The sequence below is a fragment of the Pogoniulus pusillus genome, chromosome 17 (assembly GCF_015220805.1).
Source record: "Pogoniulus pusillus isolate bPogPus1 chromosome 17, bPogPus1.pri, whole genome shotgun sequence".
Lineage (NCBI taxonomy): Eukaryota > Metazoa > Chordata > Aves > Piciformes > Lybiidae > Pogoniulus > Pogoniulus pusillus.
This window is the reverse complement of record NC_087280.1, coordinates 7,580,344-7,600,205: the sequence shown is the minus strand read 5'-3', so window position 1 is coordinate 7,600,205 and position 19,862 is coordinate 7,580,344. Positions and strand designations below refer to the sequence as shown.

General features: G+C 38.6%; 1 protein-coding gene across 11 annotated transcripts in view; it reads left to right on the top strand.

The window, feature by feature from the left end:
• Nucleotides 1–19,862, top strand: part of TJP1 (tight junction protein 1) — a 187,966-nt gene that overhangs the window by 136,370 nt on the left and 31,734 nt on the right. For all 11 annotated transcript variants that reach the window (XM_064157483.1, XM_064157477.1, XM_064157476.1 and 8 more), the window contains 5 exons: nucleotides 11,654–11,710; nucleotides 16,186–16,310; nucleotides 16,512–16,614; nucleotides 18,032–18,311; nucleotides 18,868–18,971. In XM_064157483.1, coding sequence (XP_064013553.1) covers nucleotides 11,654–11,710; nucleotides 16,186–16,310; nucleotides 16,512–16,614; nucleotides 18,032–18,311; nucleotides 18,868–18,971 — 669 coding nt within the window. The remainder of the gene's footprint in view (nucleotides 1–11,653; nucleotides 11,711–16,185; nucleotides 16,311–16,511; nucleotides 16,615–18,031; nucleotides 18,312–18,867; nucleotides 18,972–19,862) is intronic.

Genomic DNA, 19,862 nt, shown 5'->3' with positions numbered 1-19,862 from the left:
AGTTCTTTAGCCTGGCTTTCAAGGGAACTTAGAGTTATTTGAAGAGCAGGTAGAGATGCAATCTACAAAAGAGAAAATCCAACACACACACTCCCAAATCAGAACACGCTCTTATAAAAAAAGCTTGCTTTTCTTAGCTTAATATATGATGGTTGATGGTTTGGATCCAGCTTTTCTTAAGAGGTCTGCAAATTGGAAGAGGTTGTTTAGAAAGGCAATGGTGGGATTGCTGCCAATAAGAAGTCTAAGAGGAGGATTTTAGCAACTATTGGTGCTCAGACTTTTATTGCTGCTCGTCAAATCTTGGCTCCCCAGTGGGGTTGGCTTCCCTGCTGCTTTTTAAGAAGATGAACTAAGATGGGAGTAAAAAGATGGTTCTGGCATGGTTTTGGTGGCAAGGGCATCCCTGTTGCTGCTCTGTGTCATTTGAAGGGAAGTGAAAGTATAGAAATGTCTTGCTGATACTTCTGGAGGTGCTGCCGTTTTCTCTAGTGCTTGTCAGTGGCCATAACAAGAAGAGAGGGAAGTACATCACTTGGAAAAAGGGAAAAGATCATAATTTGGAATGTAGCAAAACATGCATTTTCCATAAAACATGTGTAAGTCTTATTTTGGTAACAATGAATCTGAATTCTTCTGCCTTCTTAACAGAAATATCCTTACCTTTCAAGTGTCTAATATTAAATAAAGCTTAATCCTGGCTATAAAAAAACCCTTACTCTATAACTGGCTGTGAATAAGCGATCCTTTGTAATCCACTAAAGCAGCTAGAGTTATGAAGGTGAAAGTTATTGCATCTATGTAGTTATATAGTTGATGTTTTTACATTCGTAAGCAATTAATAACCCCCCAAAAAGCTTTCTTTTTATTTTGCTAAGCTTCTCTTCTTGCCTGCTCCTTTTTCCCTATCAAGAAAGTCACCTCCAACTGATTCCTTTATTTGCTGAAAGTAGCTTTGCAAATAAAGGAGGTACTGTGCCTTGAGGGTGAGAGTAAGCTTTTGCTACTCTTTAACCCTTTGTATTGTCAAGCAGCAGCCTGGAGGTCCCATTTTAACAGTTATACTTGTACTGACAGAATAGTTTTGTTTAAAGTTTTCTGGCTGCAGCATCTTGCCTCTGCCATGCTGTTGGACATCTGCTCATTTGGTTCACTCAACTGCTGAAGTAACGTATCCATTTTCTTAGACCCCATAAATCCCTTTTTGCCATTGTTCAATGTGTATTAATAGTGGATAATTTAAATTTATATTACTTAGACACAAAAGGGTGCAAAGAACTTTGGACATGGGAGTTTATCTGTAGGTCTTTGGACTACAGAATGCAATATAATGGCTTGATATAAAGAAGGATGGTGTAAAAAAAGTTTTCTTTTCTCCTGCATGCTGTTGTTTAGTAATATTTATAGGTATTTCTTTTTCTCATTCTGCATCTTCAACTTAAAACATTACCTGTTTTTGAGCTGTGTCAGTGCTGTATTACTAGGCTTTAACTGCATGGAAGGACAACTGTCATCATGTGGTTAATGTGTTAGCTTTAGAAAGGAAGTTTTGGAAGGAGAAAATGCTGAAGCACAGGCATGTTATGTGTATGAATGGAGACACTGGGAGATAATTGTTGTCAAGTGAAATGTCAAAGCATATTAGATTGTAAATGCTGTAAAAGATGCCTCTTAACCTTCAAGGTACATATTTTGGGAAACTAGGTAAATGAGTACTGTATTTTTTTTGAGCAGGTAATACAAAATTAGGTGGTGTTAATAGGATGGGGATAGTCCTTTTTGCTGAAGAAAAATGATGTGTTTTCCCTTTTCCATACTTGCCTGACTTTCAGGAAGGTTTTTCTTGCTGATAGGTGAATAAGCCTTTCAGAGGCATTAACAGTTATCACTGCTGTAGTGTTAACTTTAGCTTTCACCCAAGTCTCAGGCCTGCCTCCAACCAGCAGGGTGTTGCAATGCTGTTCTCATTTGTTCACTGCTACTGACTTCTGCACTTTTTCTTTATTCCTTTTTCAGCTTCTAAGCGCTGCACTTTAAGAAGGAAAAAAGCAGTCAAGCACACAAAAAAAAAAAGCCTGTCCTGTTCCCTGTTACATGTTTGGGTTTTCTTAACCAAACTGTTATTGTTGACTCCAAAGTCACAAGAGTTTTCTGACTGGAGAGGCTACTTTCAAAGAGCTGTGATATTTCATGTTACTTGCCATCCCTCTTTTGTCTCATGTATTGGTGATCTTTTCTTCCAGCTTGATTCCTTTGAATGTGTGAAGTTAATGTGAGCTTATAGGTGTAATGTGTTCTGCGGATGCTCTAGCAGTCATATGACTGCTAAAACTGAATTTTCTGAACTGATGGTGACTCAAAATTGGGGGTCAGGAGAAATGGTATCTGGGCATGTGGTTGTTCAGAATAGGGAAGGACAACGTAACACAATTTCTCACAAAATTTTGTTGAAATTCAGAGAAGTTTTGAACTTGTAAAAAGACATAAAATCTTACTGCACAAAGTGGTGTGCTTCATAAATGGATTCAAGGGGAAATTTTAGGAAGAAAAAAACTCTGGAGTTCTGCAAATACAGAAGTAATGTCAACTGCTTTGGGCAAAAGGCAGTGTGAATGTGTTCAGAGTACCTGCAACTAGTCATCTAAATGGTATACTGGATGGTTTTTAGTTTGGAATTTTCTGTATTACAAAAAGTAAGAGACATTCTGTCATAACGTAAGGTGCTTGAATGCTGTGATTGCTGCTGTGATGTCCAACTTAGTGTTGATAAGTTTTTGGTGACCATATCTTATACTTCTGGGTGTTTTTGTCTGATTTTGTAATGAAAAAGTAATAGTGAGGTACATATGCCTGATTTGAGTTTCTTAAGTAAAACTAACATGGTTTGTAGTTTCCTGTGGCACTGATACTGTGCTGCTCTTCTCCAAATGAAAACAAACTGGAAGAGGTCCAACTAACATTCTTAAATCAGTGATAAAACAGTACCACCAAGCTACTTATAAGAGCAGAGATGGAGACTGTGTCTACAATTGGATGATTTGATTTGGTTTTGAGTGTGTTTTATAAATGTGACTTATAATCACAGAGTAATTAAACTTGTAAGGGACTCTAAAGATCAGATAGTCCAACCCTCTGCTCAAAGCATTTCTCAATAAATCTGGTTTACAGAGTAATTGCAGAACAGAAAGGTCAGGAGATCTAGCCCAGCTGCATGCTCCACATTTGATAGCTGTAGCAGGCAGGGTCTTGTCCAGGTGAGTCTCTAACTTAATATCCAAGGGATAAGATCCCACCATCTCTCTGGGAATACTGCAGCACTGTTTTGACCAACCCCATGGCTTTAAAAGAAACCAACCGAGCAGCTAATACCTGATTAGAATTTCCTGTCCCAGGTTGTCAGTTGCTGTAAAACTGTGGCCACAGCTGTTTACACTTTAATGAGCTTTACTTTTCTACTTAGATATAGCTTATTTTACTTAAATGGTGAGGCTCTAGCTTGGCCATTTACAGTAAGAGGGCTGGCATACAAACTGGACTACTGACAGCTCCTGTCAGTGGAGTTGAAATGAATTGAGGTGGAAGTGATAAAGACAGAAATGACCATATATTTAAGAGTAGTACTTGACCAAGTGTAGTATGAGAGAGAGGGGTATTTTTAAGAATCAAAGTTATTAGGACAGTGATGCCACTTCATTGTGCCAGAAATGTTTTTAAAGTTGCACCCTGAGGTCTAAGGAACTGAACTATCCCTGTGAGTTCTTTGTTTTGAAATTACTTGAATAAATTCAGATCTGAGCTAAATTCAACCTCTAATAAAGATAAATATTTCAATTGCATATTAAAAGCTACACCCTAATTTTGGAATCTTTACATCCTAATAGTACTGACTTGGGTCAGTATGATTGAGAAATTACTTAAACCAAAAGTGAAGTGCATGCTGTTTGTACTTCCTGGTGGCAACGCTGCTTGGGGTGGGGAGAAACACAGCTTGCCATGTTGTTTTTTGGCCTTTCTGTTCTGTTGTGATTTTAGTTCCATTTTGATAGCATGATGGCCTGGAGTAGTTATCTCTGAAATGCTCCTTGCCAACACTTTGGAGTTTGTGATCCTACATGATCTCAATGCCAGCTGGAAAGCAAAATGGAAAGAAGCGAAACGGACAAGGCTTCCAAATTCTAAAGCGCAGTTTTCCCACGCTTTAGAGATCATGAAGCTAGTATGCTTTGATTTGCTCTTGACTGATACTGTTACCAGGGTGTTTGAGTGGTACTCTTCATCTGTAATAGCTGGACCTAAGACCATTTGAAATGAATCTACATTTGGGACTTGTATTCTGGTTTGTTTTGCTGCCTTCTGTCAGCCCTCTGCTGTTCCAGGATAATGATATTTGCTAGACCAGTATTGTAAAATCTTCTATAAATACTCAGATTTAACTGAATCTGTAACTGAGTAGTTAATTGTTTGACTGCAAATGTGATATACCTCTGGATTTCTGCATAATGTTCGTGTTCAGGGAAGGAGGATCTACTGGTTTTTGTACTGAGCAGCAGCAACAAAAGCAAAGTTTTTATGGCCCCAGGATATCAGAGAGCTGTTTGTGATCTGTGAGGCTTGGACTTGAGAGACCATTCTGAAGTGGTGCTAAAAAAGGGTATTACATGAGATTACTTAAATAGTGAGTGGGTTTGTTTTGTTTTACTTCTAAGCAAAAATATCTGAAGCATGTGGTTGTGGAAGCATAGGGAAAATTGAGTGGAATGGTGAGATGTCGTAATAATTATTAATTTATTTATAAAGTGAAGTTTAGCCCTAATTTTTCTCAGGGTTGCTGATGTAAAAGTGAATTCTGTTATTCAGGCAGTATGTGTGTAGGATTATAGTAGAGGCTTCATAATTCTGGATTGGTCTAAGTAAAATTAAGTGAATTTTATTAACATGCAGTGTTGGGAATTCTGTGCTTTGTTTTTAACTTAAACTGCACATTGTCATCTGAAGATCTGCTTTAATAACTGTCTTTAGAAGGCTTTCAATGTTTTGGAGGAGTGAAACTCTTAAGTAGAGCTTTGGACCTATGCCATGTATGAAATGGGAAAGGGGAGGACAGTGCACACTGCTTTACTTTCTGTGCTTTAATAGATCTGTGTGAGAGAATGAGGTTGATATTTCTGCTATAAAAATAGATATTGATATCACTTCTATGGATGTGGAGTGCATCAGAAAAAGATAATAAAAGCTAGTTTCTCAGCTTGGTGGTGAATGAAATACTATTTTTCCATACAAGACAATGCTGTAGTACATTTTTCTCCTCAACTTTGCACTGCTTTGTAAAAGCAGTAATTAAATTGCACCAGGTGCATGTTGTTTGTCTCTCTAGCAGTCCCATAGCTGATCTGTATGGTCTCTCTTGAGTCTGTTCTGAAAAATACATTCAGGACAATAGTCTTTCCTTCTTGCAAGGAGATGGTTAAGTGGAAAAACAAGGATATAGGCTGCTGGCAAAATTACTGCAGATACACCATAATTCTGAGTGCAGCCAGCTTTCAGCAGTATGCAGTTTGCATTTATCTCACTCTGTAGTACTCTCCTTCCTCTTTGAATATGCTTGCTCTACTAGTTGGCTTCTAGTATTTGAGACAGCTCTGATATCTCTAAGGTGCTCTGTGGAGTAGATGTGCATTGGATATGTATTAAGACTACATAAGAAAATGCTCTTGTTTAAATTGATAAAATCAGTCTAATACAATTTTGTCCTCATTCCACTAATTGCAGAGGAACAGAACAATTGTTTGGAAAAAATAGGGGTTTGGGGGTTTTTTGGTTGGTGTTTTTTTTTAAATCAGCTGCAGGCTTTTGTGATAAGACAGTCGGAAGGAATTTATTGGAATGTAAGATGGTGATAACAAAGGTGAGCATCAGTAAGAAATATTCCTGGTTGGTGTTGGAAATGCACTGCCGTAAGTTAGTGCTGAAAGACACTAGGGATAAATATCACCTCCTAGATACCCAACAAACCTGCAGAAATTCTCACAGCCATTGAAAATTACAGTTGTGATAGAACATTCAATGTTTGTTCCTTCAAGTGCAATCAGAATTATCAATTCCACATTTATCCTTTTAAATTTTGAAGTTCAAGAGCATTCCACTATTGAAGCAGACTTCAAGAGTAATTAAAGATTAATTTTAGAAGTCAAAACAGTAATGCATCAAGTTATAACAGATATTTATATGCCTTGTGCACCCTAGATATAAACTTCCTTATTTTGATACAAGCCCATACCAGTTCTTTCTCCATGTTTTGAATAAGAAAACCATTTCTCAAGGCTGTTAGGATTTTGCAATGCAGTTAGGAACATGTTACTTCCTATAGGTGCTGGCATTGAAAAAGAAGTTACAAAGTAGGGATTCAAGCCTGGAGCAAAGATGCTCCAAGCTTTACATGCTTGAATTTATCTGGTCATTCACTTTCTTGTAGATCTTACTTGATGTGAGTGTCACTGATAGCTTCCCTCTCTATTGTGTTTTGTGGAGAACAGAAGCAGTATGTCCCCTAAGGTAGTAGTTGTTTCACTACACTGTCTGCAGGACAGCTATCTGTGCTGATTCACAAAACCAGGTTTGCAAAGATACTGAAAGTACTTTATGGCTTCCCATGGCAGTTTACTTTTGTGTTGTCCAGAGGGAAATCTGAAAATCTGCCTGTTCTAAGGTACATACAATATATGATTTTATCTGAAAACCTAATTATCTCATCAGTTTTTTATCAGTTATATATAGACCAGGGGTCCTCAAACATTTTAAACAGGGGGCTGGTTCCCTGTCCCTGAGACTGTCGGGGGCTGGACTATGGTTTGACAGCCTTGTGGGAAAAGATCTGGGGGTGCTGATTAATGGTGCTGATGGAAGCTGGACAAGAGTGGACAGTGTGTGCATGTGGCCCAGAAGGTCAGTGGTATCCTGGGCTGCATCAAAAGCAGCATTGCCAGCAAATCCAGAGAGGTGGTTCTGCCGCTTTAGTCTGCTCCAGTAAGACCTCGCCTGCAGTACTGGGTCCAGGTCTGGAGCAGTCAATTTAAGAAGGACATGGACCTGATGGAGTGGGTCCAGAGGAGGGCCATGAAAATGGTCAGAGGGTTGGAGTACCCCTGCTATGAAGACAGGCTGAGGGAGCTGAGGTTGTTCAGCCTGGAAAAGAGGACACTCTGGGAAGACCTAATAGCAGCCTTCCAGTACCTCAAAGGGGCCTTCAAGAAGGCTGGAGAGAGACTGTTTACAAAGGCCTGTGGTGATAGGACGAGGGGCCATGGCTTCAAACTGGAGAAGAACAGATTTAGATTGGGTGTTAGGAGGAGGCTTGTTACTACAAGAGTGATACAGCACTGGAACACAAAGTGATGTAACAAAGTTGCTTGGGGAGGTAGTTGAGGCCCCGTCCCTGGAGGTATTTGGGTAGATGACCTTTGGAGGTTCCTTCCAGCTCAGACCCTTCTGTGATTCTTTGATTCTGTGATTCATCATCCTCAGTGAGAAATGTGCAGAAATGTATAAACAGCAGTAGATGTTTAATGCTACTTATAGGAAATTGCTGTTGAATTTTACTAAAAAATAAGGTGGTGGAAAACTCCTTCACTTCATACATCAAGATATACTTGAGCAAATAATTGCTTAAAATGCAAGCTGTCATTCTTGATGTACTTCCAAAAAGTAGTTCAGTTAAAACAAGAAAGGTTATTCCTCTACTAAGTCCCCTTAGATTTGAATAAACACTGAGAAACAATTCTGGCTTGATTCTAAGAATGCATGGGAATTCTGGCTTTAGTATGAGCTACACTTAGGGGAAAAGAAGTCAGGTGTTATCCTGTCAGAAATTTCAGGAACCTTGCAGCATTTTTTGGTGGTAATTTCTGTGGCTGTTCTTTCCAAACATGGGGTTGAACTGTCTTCTGAAGCCTGTGGCTGGCTCCAGTGCTGCTGCTCCCATCTTTTCCAACTGTAGTAGGGGTAAACTGAATGGGACTATTTGCGAATGCGGTTGTATTGCTCTAACTGGTAGCCAGCAATGCTTTCTTGGTGATTAAAGGAAATTTGTTGCTGCATAAACAAAGCATTAGTCCTTGGAGGAAATTTTTCTTGTGTATATGCACCTGCCCAGAAAAACATGTAAGAGTTGTATTAGAAAAGGCATGAGTTTTTTTTAACAGAAAAATTAAAATCCCAGCAGTTGAGAAGCAGGAAATAACAGGGAATAAAAAATGTATGTTTGTTGAAGGACCCATGTAGTCTGCGAAGAGAGCTTTCTGGAAAAATGTTTACTTCTGTATGTTTCTCTCAGGGCAATTTCAAGGATGAAATAGTTAAGCAAGATCTGATACTTCCAGGATTCTATGCAAATGATGAGTTGTATTACTTCCATATTGATGAATCGTGAGTTCACATGTAACTTTGTTCTTTAAATAATAAAACAGCCCCCAACCTACAAGCACATCCATTTGCCATACACAGAGCTGAGAATGCTTTTAATTATATGTGGGTGTTTATGATGACCTTAAACTCTTAAAGTATGAACATAAAATCTTTTTTTCATCACTAAAGTCATGATACTGTAGTTCTCCTTTATTTTTAATCATGTGGACAACCACAGGTAAAACAGACATAGTCTGGAGCTTGCACAGTACAAATGCTGTCAGTAGTACACTTCCTTTTCAAAGATATTTTATGTTTTCTGTTAAGATTATCTAGCCTTAGACTTCAGTAGCACCTTAGTATTCTCATGTTTCCAGGGTGTTAAACTGTATCTGTTGCTCCTGCGGAGTTCTGTAAAGTTACCTTGATTTCACCTAGATTAACGGGTAACATTATTTGGAGTACCAAGCCTGGCACCAGCAGTCGGCAGGGGTGAGATCATCACTGTAGGCCTACCCTGCCCATACTCCTTAATTACAAGCAATGTTTGCCATTTCTAGAGACTTGGGAATTAAGTTCTTATGAGGTTACTGAAACACAAATACTGCATGAAAAACAGAGCACTTGAATGTGGTCTAAGAGCAGCATCCCAGCAGGGACCTCAGCTGATGGTAGCTCAGGTTAGATGTTCTGCCTCAGTTGTCAGTGCTAAGGGGGCATGGGTACCTTCACAGGTCTTCATCCTTCTTGGTCTTTTGTAAGTGGATGCAGTTTTTTACAGACGAGAAACTAACTTGCATAAGCAGTTCGCTTCGAAGGCAACAACTCACCTCAGGCTGCCTTGGAACTGTTTTCACTGTTCTTGATTGGACTGCTTGTGCATGCAGAAAGAATGAAAATAACAGTACTTAGTTTGCTATCTGGCTAATGGATATCTGATGTTTTGCAAGTCTTGTGAATTTGAAATGAAGATAATAAAATCTGGGGGAGGCGATAGTAATAGATGAGTAAAGGAGATAGTGAACAAGAAAGTGAAGTACTCAGGAAAATACAGATACTGAGCTCCTACAGGAAAGACATTAAAAATGACAGCCCCAGTCAGCAAATTGAGCAGTGAGATCTGTATGGAGTTGTAGAAAGGCTGGTGAGTTTGTGGGTGGTTTTTTGGGAGGTTTCTTGTTTTTGTGAGCCAGTATGTCTTCTCAGTTCTCAGAAGCATTTTTCATACTCATCATTTAGCTAAGCGATGCTGTTTTGTTATCTTTTCCTTCTCTGACAAGGGTTGCAGTTCACTGAGATCCTGTGGGAGTAGTTCTTAGCTGGTTAAACTGGGTTTTATCCGTCTTTGCCATATCCAGAACCAGTGGGTGTGTTTGCGCCATGTCCTATATGCTGGCTTCCAGCACTGAGGCACAGGAACTTGAAGCTGTTGAAATCTGGTACCCTGTTAGCCAAGTAGCTCAAACTGTGCTGTGCAAAGTGCTTCCAACTGTCAATGGAGTGTTGCACCTGCACAGTGACACCAGACCAAATGTATTAAGTGGGACAGCCAAGTTAACTTCTTTTTTTGATCATTGCAGGTAGAAGTAGGGCAACCGACTTCAATTAAAATGTGACTTGTGACTTTTGCAGTATTTTATTGGATTTCTGATGCGGTTTTTTCCCCCAACACAGGAGCTACTTTGAGCTTTTCTTATAGAAATTTACTTGCACAGATAGTTCTTCACTTGTTGATGAGATGTTTAGCCTGAGAAGCTTTTGCCAGAACTAAGACAGAATGAGAGCATCAGAAAGAGGGAAGAAAATCAGTATTCAGTAACTGTTCAGCAAGCAGAATGTTCTCTTTAGTTTCAAAGATGGCTTTGTCGATGTAAATCATTACTAGTTTAATACATTAGGCCTGCTTTCAAAAAGGTGGAGAAAAATAATCTAATTATGAGGTAGAGCTGAATCAATTTGTAATGCAACGAAATTGCCCGAATTAAGTATATTCCAATTAATTTGCACCAGCATTTTAATGAGAAGTGAACCCCTAAAAGAGAAATGTACAGCACGTCCTACTAACAGTTGAGCACAAGAGTAAACATAAAAACATTACAGCTTTTTGGGGTCATGAGAAGAATTCACTTTTTATCCAATTTTATAACATCACTACTTGTAACCAGGTTTAACATTTTCAGAGGTATTGATTGTGAGAGTGAACACTGCTGCTGTTCTGTTCTAATGCAGGACTGGAATGGAAAGTGAAAAGTACTTTTTGTTGTAGTGACTGAGTTACTGTAACTGAAATGAAGTAAGAGTAAAGTAGATTTTAAAAAACCTAACACTCATATTGCAGACATTTGTGTTCTGATTCTGTTCTTTAGTGCATTATTTTCTTATGAGAAGGGAGTGTATGAAGCAGTGTGCATCCTTCTGGAAAGGTAGACAGCATAGCAGCAGGATACTAGGAGACTTCAGATTGTTGGCTATGTATTTTGCTGCCTTTCTGCTGGTTTTCAGGCCTCTGGCTCTACTAGCTTTTTCTCACTCATGCCATCTTCCCCTTTTTCTGTGTTTGCTGCTTGTGGCACGTTAAGTAGTACAAGCATCTGCTCTTTTAAGCAGAAATGCAGGTATGTAAATATTGTCATAATGTTACTGTTTAAACTAGTTCCCTTAGAGGACCTTGTTCATTTCTGCAGTGCTGTTCACCAAAACCACTAAACTGACTGGGGAGTCTGTTAAATGTGACCTGTATACATAATAGAGTAGCACAGTTACTGTAATCTATAGCTGGGTACTCATGAATTAGTGGTAATCTACGTTCAGTTAGAGCAAGTAGAAGGAGAGAGGGTTCACACAGCGATGAAATAAATAAAAGTGATCACTGTGGAAAAAACTGCAAGTGGGCTTTCAGCCAGCTTCATTTACAGTACATGTAGTGAGCAACCAAGAGAGTCTGCATCACAAAAACTTGTGGCTTTTCCCTTTAAACTGCTTTATAACTTGAAGTTGTGAAATATATAATTATTAGCAATCTGTTGTGCCTATTCTCTCCCCTGCCCCCTTCCATAGGAGCACGGGAAGTTCAGATGTGACATAAAAAGACAGGAAATGTGTGACAAATGAGCCAGCCCTGCTTCTCTGTAGCTGTTCAGTTAGAATATTAATGTTAGTGTTCAGTGTAAGGTTCTGTTTGTGACATTGTACAATTGTTTAATACAGCTAGTGACAGCAAAGTCTAATCTCTGGGTATTTTTTTTCTCCTCAGAGCACAACAATGGAAGAAACAGCAATATGGGAACAACACACAGTTACTCTTCACAGGGTAAGTTCATACAATTGGTTGTGTGTGCCTGATGCAGGATACTGGTGGTTTTCGAAAACAATAGGAAAAAGCCAGATGTCAGGAAGTAAAAGAAAAGGAAACTGTCATATTCCTTTGTTTAAATTTAGAAGTGTTGTAAAAGCTCTGTTTGATAGTAGCCCTATTTGTTTCTTGCCTTTCAGAGATAAGCCTGCCTGCAAATACCTGTGCCAGAAACAGAGATTTACATTGCTTATGCACCTAACTGAAAGTAGTCAGAAATCGAAGTGGCCATTAACGATTGTGCCATAACTGTAATCAAATGTTACAAAACTGTACCAGTTTAACTTTTGAGTATCTTTTATTTAGACAGTGAGGGCTGATGTCATATACTGTCAATAACTTTGATAGCACGAATTTAGCTGGTTAAGGACAGACAATGTTTTCTATCTGTCAGATAACAAAATCAAAACTCCTAATGTAGCATTTAAGTGAATTCGTGCTTAGAGTTTATTTTTAGCCGTGGAAAGAGGATTTAATGAAGTGAATGCTTATTTGCTTGTGGGGTTTTTCATTCTGCTTTTTCTTTGTGACACTCTTAAAGCGTTAGATTCACAAGTGAGGTTACTTGAATTTAGTCAGGAGTGAAATGTGTCCCTAGCTTGGTTATCTCAAAGATATCTAGAAAATAATAGAATTGGAATAAGCTTAAAATGCCCCTCTGAGAAGTTGTGGAATGTTTTCTGTGTGAGTTTATCTGCTCCGCGTGGTGGAGCTACAGAGCTGCTAAACTGTTCACTGTCAGCCACACAAAAATATTTTGAAGAACTGAACTTGCTTTCACTAGGGAGGCCCACTAAAAAGTCCCTCTGATTTTTGGCTTAGCTGAGGGCAGTAAACTGGCTGTGAATGATAGACTTAATGACATGTAACGTGTGCTGGATTAGTATGGGGTAAATGCTAGTTAGGCTTCATGTTACTGGCTTCCTGTCTTACTGATATGCCTGCAAATCTCTTGGGATTTAATTTTTGTTTGTTTGTTTAATGTCACGTCAGTGTTGTCACAAATAAGGTTGGACAAGTAATTGGAAGAATCTGATCCCAAATAAACTTGTTTAAAACCTTAGTAAGTCCCCTTGAGAGACACAGAGGAGTCTGGAATTGGTGTCAGTCTAGATCAGTTCTTAACCTCTTCACAAAATCTGCTTAATGCCAAGCAGGCCTGTGGTCTTTCCAAGTGCCCCAGAGAAACTATGTGGATTACTTTTTCCCTTTTAATTGAGTTTTATTAATGGTATTAGATCAAAATCACTAAGGACCACTACTATGTATTACAATGATCAGCCTGTAAAATAAGGAGGAAATGCAAGTAGTTAGATGATCGGTGTGTTAGCAAAGATACCTACAATATTCTGATCTACACTTATTACTGTTTTGAAATGAATTTTACTCTGTTTGTTCATTCCAGCACTGACAATTCTACTTGGTTTTAAGAGTGTATTGCTCTGCCACACACAGGAGTAATGGTTTTATAGTAGAGTAGAACTCCTTTAATTTATATGCAGTTTTTCTGAAGGAGAAAACCCAAAGCACAGTAGCAGGTACAAAATAAGATATTCTCTCTGTGCAGTCCACTGCTCATTTTTTATTAGCTTGTCAGTAACGTTTTAAAAAATGTTCCTGCCTTGTTACTAATTAATAAAGCAGCTAATGGTGATTCAGAAGTGTTGTTCAATACCTTGAAAAGATAGCTGGTTTGGGTTTTGAGCACATTTTGGTTGTGAAATGGCCCTTCATATAACATGCTATTTTCTTTTTTAAGCTTACCAAAGAGAATGCTTTATGTTGGGAGTGCAGCTTTGTGTGGTTGTTTTGAAGAGTATCTTTACTTCCCAGTAATGTCATAGAATGTCAGTGTTTTAAGAGCCAGTCTCAAGATCAGTAAAAGCTTGCAAATAGTTACACTTTTATCATGAGAGCTCTTTTGCTTTTGTGTATGTAACTGTAGAAGACTTTTAGGAGGAGCCATGCACTTCATATATTCGGTGGTTTCTTTGTACTTTGAACTCAACAGAACCTGGGAGTTCATATTTTTCTGCTTCTCTTATGTTCTCTTACTGTGGGAGAGCAAAATAGTATAAGTCTGTCTTGTTTTGTGTGGGTGTTGGGTTGTTTGTTGGTGTGGGATTTTTATTTGGTTTTTGGGTGTACCCCCTCCATATTCTCACTGTAACATCTTGTAGATTGTTTTTTTTTAATGTGCCAGGTTTTCTTAAATGCGATTTTTGTGAAGATACAGGTTTATGTCTTGCTTTATCTGTAGTGATCACCATCTTGCTCTTTCCAGACAGAGTTAGGAGCTAGGCTCAGTTATCTGAGGGAAGTTCAGTTTATCACTTATCTTAGAAGGTGATGGTAGGCAGCAGGATAAAATTAGTAGTAGTAGGTTGAGGTTTACTGTATGATTTCTTATCTGAGCTCTCTTTAAGCTTTCAGAAAGATTGGATTTTTCTTATTACTTTGCTTTATGAATAGAAGGCCTTGATCTGACTTGTGGGTTTTTCTGACTGCTGTTTGTATATGGGACTGCACTGTTTCAGGCCTTCTTAAAGAAAACGTTGAACTAGAAATGAGTAGTTTTAATACTGGTAATTCATTTTGCAAATCTACTCTTAAAAAAAAAACAAAACAAAACTCCAAAACGAGAATGCCCAGCAGCAGGGTAATGTTTACAGTGAGATTCCACATCCCTGCTGGTCTTAGCCTGATAACTCTTTCTTTTCGTGACTGCAAAACCATGACAGGTTTTTTTTTGCTTGGTTGTTTATGGTGTATGGAAAGATGGAGATCATTTAAGTTTGACACAAACAGGTTTTGTTATCATCTCTCTTCTCCATTTCCTTTCCCACCCAAATATGGTGCTAACTGAATTCTGTTAGATAAATGGAAAACTCAAAGCAGTGGCGTAAGGGGTAATACTACTGTTTTGAAAGGGTGTTTTGTTACATACTCTATTAGCTACTGTCAGCTAGTTAAAAAATACAGCTGAAAGAAAACCTCAGCTCTGGTCATAAATTGTCACTATTCTGTAGACTGTCTTTCTGCATGGGACAAGGCTTGGCTTAGTAATTCTTGAATCTGAGCCATAATTTTTGGTTGATCTGTCTGGAATGTATCTTGAAAATATACCCAGTTTTTCTTTTAATGAATTAAAAATAGTGTAAAAAAGGCAATAAGATGTACCTTTCATTGTCTAACAAACTTATTTTCTTCATACTTGGCAACAGTATTTGCTGACTGTTGAAATTTCTGAACAGTGAATCTCCAGATCTTTCGTTTAATGCTTTATTGTCCTATTCCACGCTTACAGGCTAAATCAGGACCATCTACAACCTCTGTTTAGGGGGGGAAATAAGAAACACATTTTTTGAGCAGTAATTACTGTCCAGAAAACTGAACATCATGTGTCTTACAGCCAGATGCAGATTGCCATGTTACTTTTGCTGTCATTGTAAGGTTATGAAACTCATTGCTGAAGCTGGGTCATGTTTGTTGAGAAGCCTGAAAAAGAAGGGGATAAGTCTGTCAGCATGGCACGTATGCTGAGTGAAATGGAGAGGAGGAATTGACTGTGATACTGTGTGACTGAGACCTGGTCTTTTCCATCCAGTGATGTATTCTGCGTAGTTGAAAATTTCAAAATAAGTTATTGAGTATGTAAATGGTAGTATCCTTCTGACAATGTTTTCTGGGCAGTGATAGAAGAGCTAGATAGTTTGAGATTCAGTTATATTTAGAAAGTTTGATTCCCACACTCGCTGCTTCCAGGCAGAAATTCATCGTTATGTCTTGAAATACCTAACAGGAATAACTTTTCAGAGGCACTGACCTTGATGTAGTGGCAGGTCACCCTAGAGGGAAAAGATTGAAGCAAATGACTTTTGTTAAGTTGCAGATGATTTGCAAGTGCTGACAAGGTTTTGATGTATTTAATGGTACAAGTGATCTTGGTATTACTCCTAAGAACTGAGCCTGCAGTCATATTGCTGTGTGCTGCCATCCTGTCAGTTCCTGAGCTAAGTGAGGTCAAGCTGGGTAAATACTGTAATGTGAAACCTCAAAATAAGTGTTGCAGGAAGTGATAACACATTTGAATCAGTATCTCACAGTGGTATGGCGTGTTGTGCTTACTGAAGATTGAGGTCTTACTGATGTCCACCTGAGGCCCAGGCCATAAAAATGCAAATGGGAAATGTAATCTCTTACTTTTGGGAGAAATTAGGTAGGTAGCCTGAAATTTTGTGCCTTGTAAAAGTCTTTCTAAAATCTGTTTTTAATCTCTGTCCTGTTCTTAGAGTGCAGAGCATTGCATGGTACCATTTTATCCTTCCTTCTTCTGAGGAGTTATTCAACCCATGGGACCTTTTGTGTTTCGCACAGGAATGTGAACTCTAATATTAGAAATATTTTTATTTTCTATTACTCTTTTATTTCAGGCCCCTGGATTTGGATTTGGTATTGCAATATCTGGAGGAAGAGATAATCCTCACTTCCAGAGTGGTGAGACATCAATAGTTATTTCTGATGTGCTGAAAGGAGGCCCAGCAGAAGGACTGCTACAGTAAGTCCTCAACTACACCAGGATTCTGATGTGGGGAGTATCCATCTTTGTCAGACATATCTTAAAATTAAAGTTGTTTTGCTGTCAGTGTAGCTATCTGTAACTTATTGAATACATTGCTTATTCAGAGACACTAATTCCCCAGTATTTTCCCCTTGACATCAAGTATTTACAGTGTGCACTGTGATGTGTTTTGTTTAGAGAAAATGACCGTGTTGCAATGGTTAATGGAGTTTCAATGGATAATGTTGAGCACGCTTTTGCTGTTCAGCAGCTGAGGAAAAGTGGAAAGAATGCCAAAATTGTAAGTGAACATCTTAAATCTTTAAATTTACTTAAATTCAGTGGTTACAGAGCAGAAGTGACACAGTGTAATAGCTGCTGCTGGTATGTGTGCTGCTTCACTTTCCAGTGACATGGTGTGGGTCACAAGGAAGGTTTGTTTATTTGAAGTATTCCATGTCACTTAGCCCAGACGTTATCATTCACATGTGAAAAACAGACTCCTTTTATGGTAAAGCGTTGCTCATTTTGACAAACTTGGTTCTCATCTATGTCTAATTTCTTTGCTTTCTTGAGTGCACTTTCAAGTTTTTCAAAGGCTGTTGTATGCTAAAGGACTTCACCCACTGTTCAGACACTGACATAGTTCTTTTTATGCTTGGTAAACAGTTTGCCAACATAAAGTGTAATTACCTTAATTCCTATAATTTTGTAGGCTCATTCAAAGTGTTTGGCTTTTGAACTTTGTAAAACAGAACATTGCTAAAGTGTAGTAATCCATCTTTCTGGAGAAGTTTAAGATCTATGTTACAAAAGCCAGAACACAGAATGCACAATGTTTAACCATTTCTTAATGAAGGAAGGCAGACTGCTAGGGCTTGTAGAAAAGCTTTTGTGCCAACAAATTTCCAGTGCTCTTGTGTACTTCAATACAGTTGTAATGAACTATGTCATGTTTTGGATTTGTAGATACAAGAATTCTTTGAAGCTTATACAAAACAATATGTGGTGGATTGTGCAGGGCTTTCAGCATCTTAAGTATTCGGTGCGTAGTTTTGTGTAAAGAAAAACAATAAAACCTTGTCTGAGTTCTGTGACACACAGAAAATAAACCTCTAAACAAGGTTGGGCATTACTCTGGAAACAGCTGCCTAAATTAGTGCAAACCAACTTTGAACTTTCAGCAGGAGTATTCTCCTTCCTCTGGTTTGCATAAACATTGCTTTGGAAGATGGGGAAGCTTCAAAGTTGAGGTGAATTACCAACAATAACACACTAAGTGTACAGTAGATTACATGTTAGCAAAAGAAGTTCATTGCAGTGCCAGTAACTGGTTTGTGGGTTTAAGCAAAGCAAGGGCATTCAAATATGCAGATCTAAACACATAATATCTTATTATGCTACAATGGATGTTATGCTTATCCTATGGACAATTCTACAGAAGCAAAAAGGAATTAAACCAACCATAAAAACAAACATGCCCTGCTCCAAAGGGAAAAAGACAACCAGACAACAACCCCAAAACACTAGGTTTCTGGTAGTTTCTATTAATAAGTCTCTATTAATAATCCTCGACATCTTATTCAACTAAAAATACAGAGCATTCACATACGTTTGTGTATTATCCTCTGAAGTTTGGCGATTAGCTTGGCTTCTGAAGTTTAGTGACACCATTAGTGTTGCTCAGCCAAAGGCTCATACTTAATGTTTTGTTGTAGACTATCAGAAGGATGAAGAAAATTCAGATTCCAGTGGCTCGACCAGAACCTGAACCGGTGTCTGAAAATGAGGACGACAGCTATGATGAAGAGATACATGATCCAAGAAGCAGCCGTGGTGCTCCAAGTGCCAGCAGAAGGCATGAAAAGAGTTGGGTAAGAGATCGCAGTGCTAGCAGAGAAAGAAGCTTATCACCACGATCAGATAGAAGGTCGGTTACATCCAGTCAGCCTGCAAAACCTACCAAAGTAACGCTGGTGAAATCAAGAAAAAATGAAGGTAAGTTGTGTGTAATTCTCTTGCTAAGTCTTCTGCTAGTCTTCTAAAAGCCAGGTGCTTCAGGCAGCGTTGTTAAGGGATTCCTGAACTGTATGAGCAGTGCTGTAAAGTTTGCCAGTATCTAGCTGAACACTTAAAACTGACTATTGTATTTCTGGCAATATTTTTCATATTCCAAAATGCATGTGCTTAATTAAGGATGAAGTGTTAAACAGTGTAAACAAATCCCAATTGTGCGTCTGGTAGTCAGTGGCTGTTTACCTCCTATGTACTTGAGTCTTCGGTGTCTCTCTTATTTGAAAGCAGGAAAATTGTAGATAGCGTCTAAAGCTATTGACTAACTACTACGCTTACAGGAGCAGTCAAATAAGGGCTTGATGTAATGGTAAATCTGTAGTCTAATTGCACTACAGTTCTTCATGTGCCAAAGCCACTCTCTGTTTCTAGTGTAACTATTTTGTAGAGCAGTGCTGTGTATTTTAGATGCCTCACTCCCTCAGCTTTTCACTGTGGCTTCATCAGTTTTCTCTTTTCTTTCTATTGCTATTCTATAAAGAGTATGGTTTACGGTTGGCAAGCCACATATTTGTGAAAGAAATATCGCAGGACAGCCTGGCAGCCAGAGATGGCAATATTCAGGAAGGAGACGTTGTACTGAAGGTATAGTAAATGGTGGTGCTGTTCATTTGAAAGGAAAACTTACTGGTACAAGTGTTCTTAGGATTAACTATCTCTTAATGGCATAGTTATTGTTAGTAGGAGATTTGTTATTGTTTCAAGGATCAAGAGACTTAAGCCCAAGTCAGTCTTTTGTAAGATAATTAAAAATTATAAGCCTTTGGTTTTCTGATAGTTTCCAAGCCCTTATTCGGATAAATAGTGCCCAGTGTAAATGCATAATAGAAAATATTTAGGTTGGTATGAGCCTGCCCCTGTGTGCTTATTTACACGGTACTATTCGGAAATCACATTGTCAAATTGTGCTATTGAATGATAGAGAAAACCTTTAAGATCGAGTCTAGCCATTCTCCAGCAAAACCGTTTCTCAGTGCCACATCTCAGCATCTTTGAAACACATACAGAAATGAGGAGTTTAACCACCTGCCTGTGGAGCCTATTCCAGTGTTAGAGAACCCTTTGTGATGCAGTTTCTCTTAATATCCAACCTAACCCTCCCCTGGTACAACTTGAGGTCATTTTCCCACGTTCTGTCACTTGTTAGTAGGGAGAAGACTGACCCCACCTTGCTTCAACTTCCTCTCAGACAGTTGTAGAGAGCAATAAGTTCTCCCCTCAGGCCCCCTTTTTCCACAAATGCTAGAACTTGCCTTCAGGTTGATTTGTTTGTTTTGCAGAAATCAATATATCCAGGTATTTTTAGTTCATGCTAAGTTTTTATTTCAAGATACTCTTGTAAATGTGCTGGTGCAGAAAATGGTACCATGCCCTGCTCTAGCAGTACTGGTTCAAAAATCATAACTGATACATTAAAAGTTTTAGTGTTAGTGCTGAGGCTTTGTCTTAGAAAATTATTTTCATCTGGCAATACAT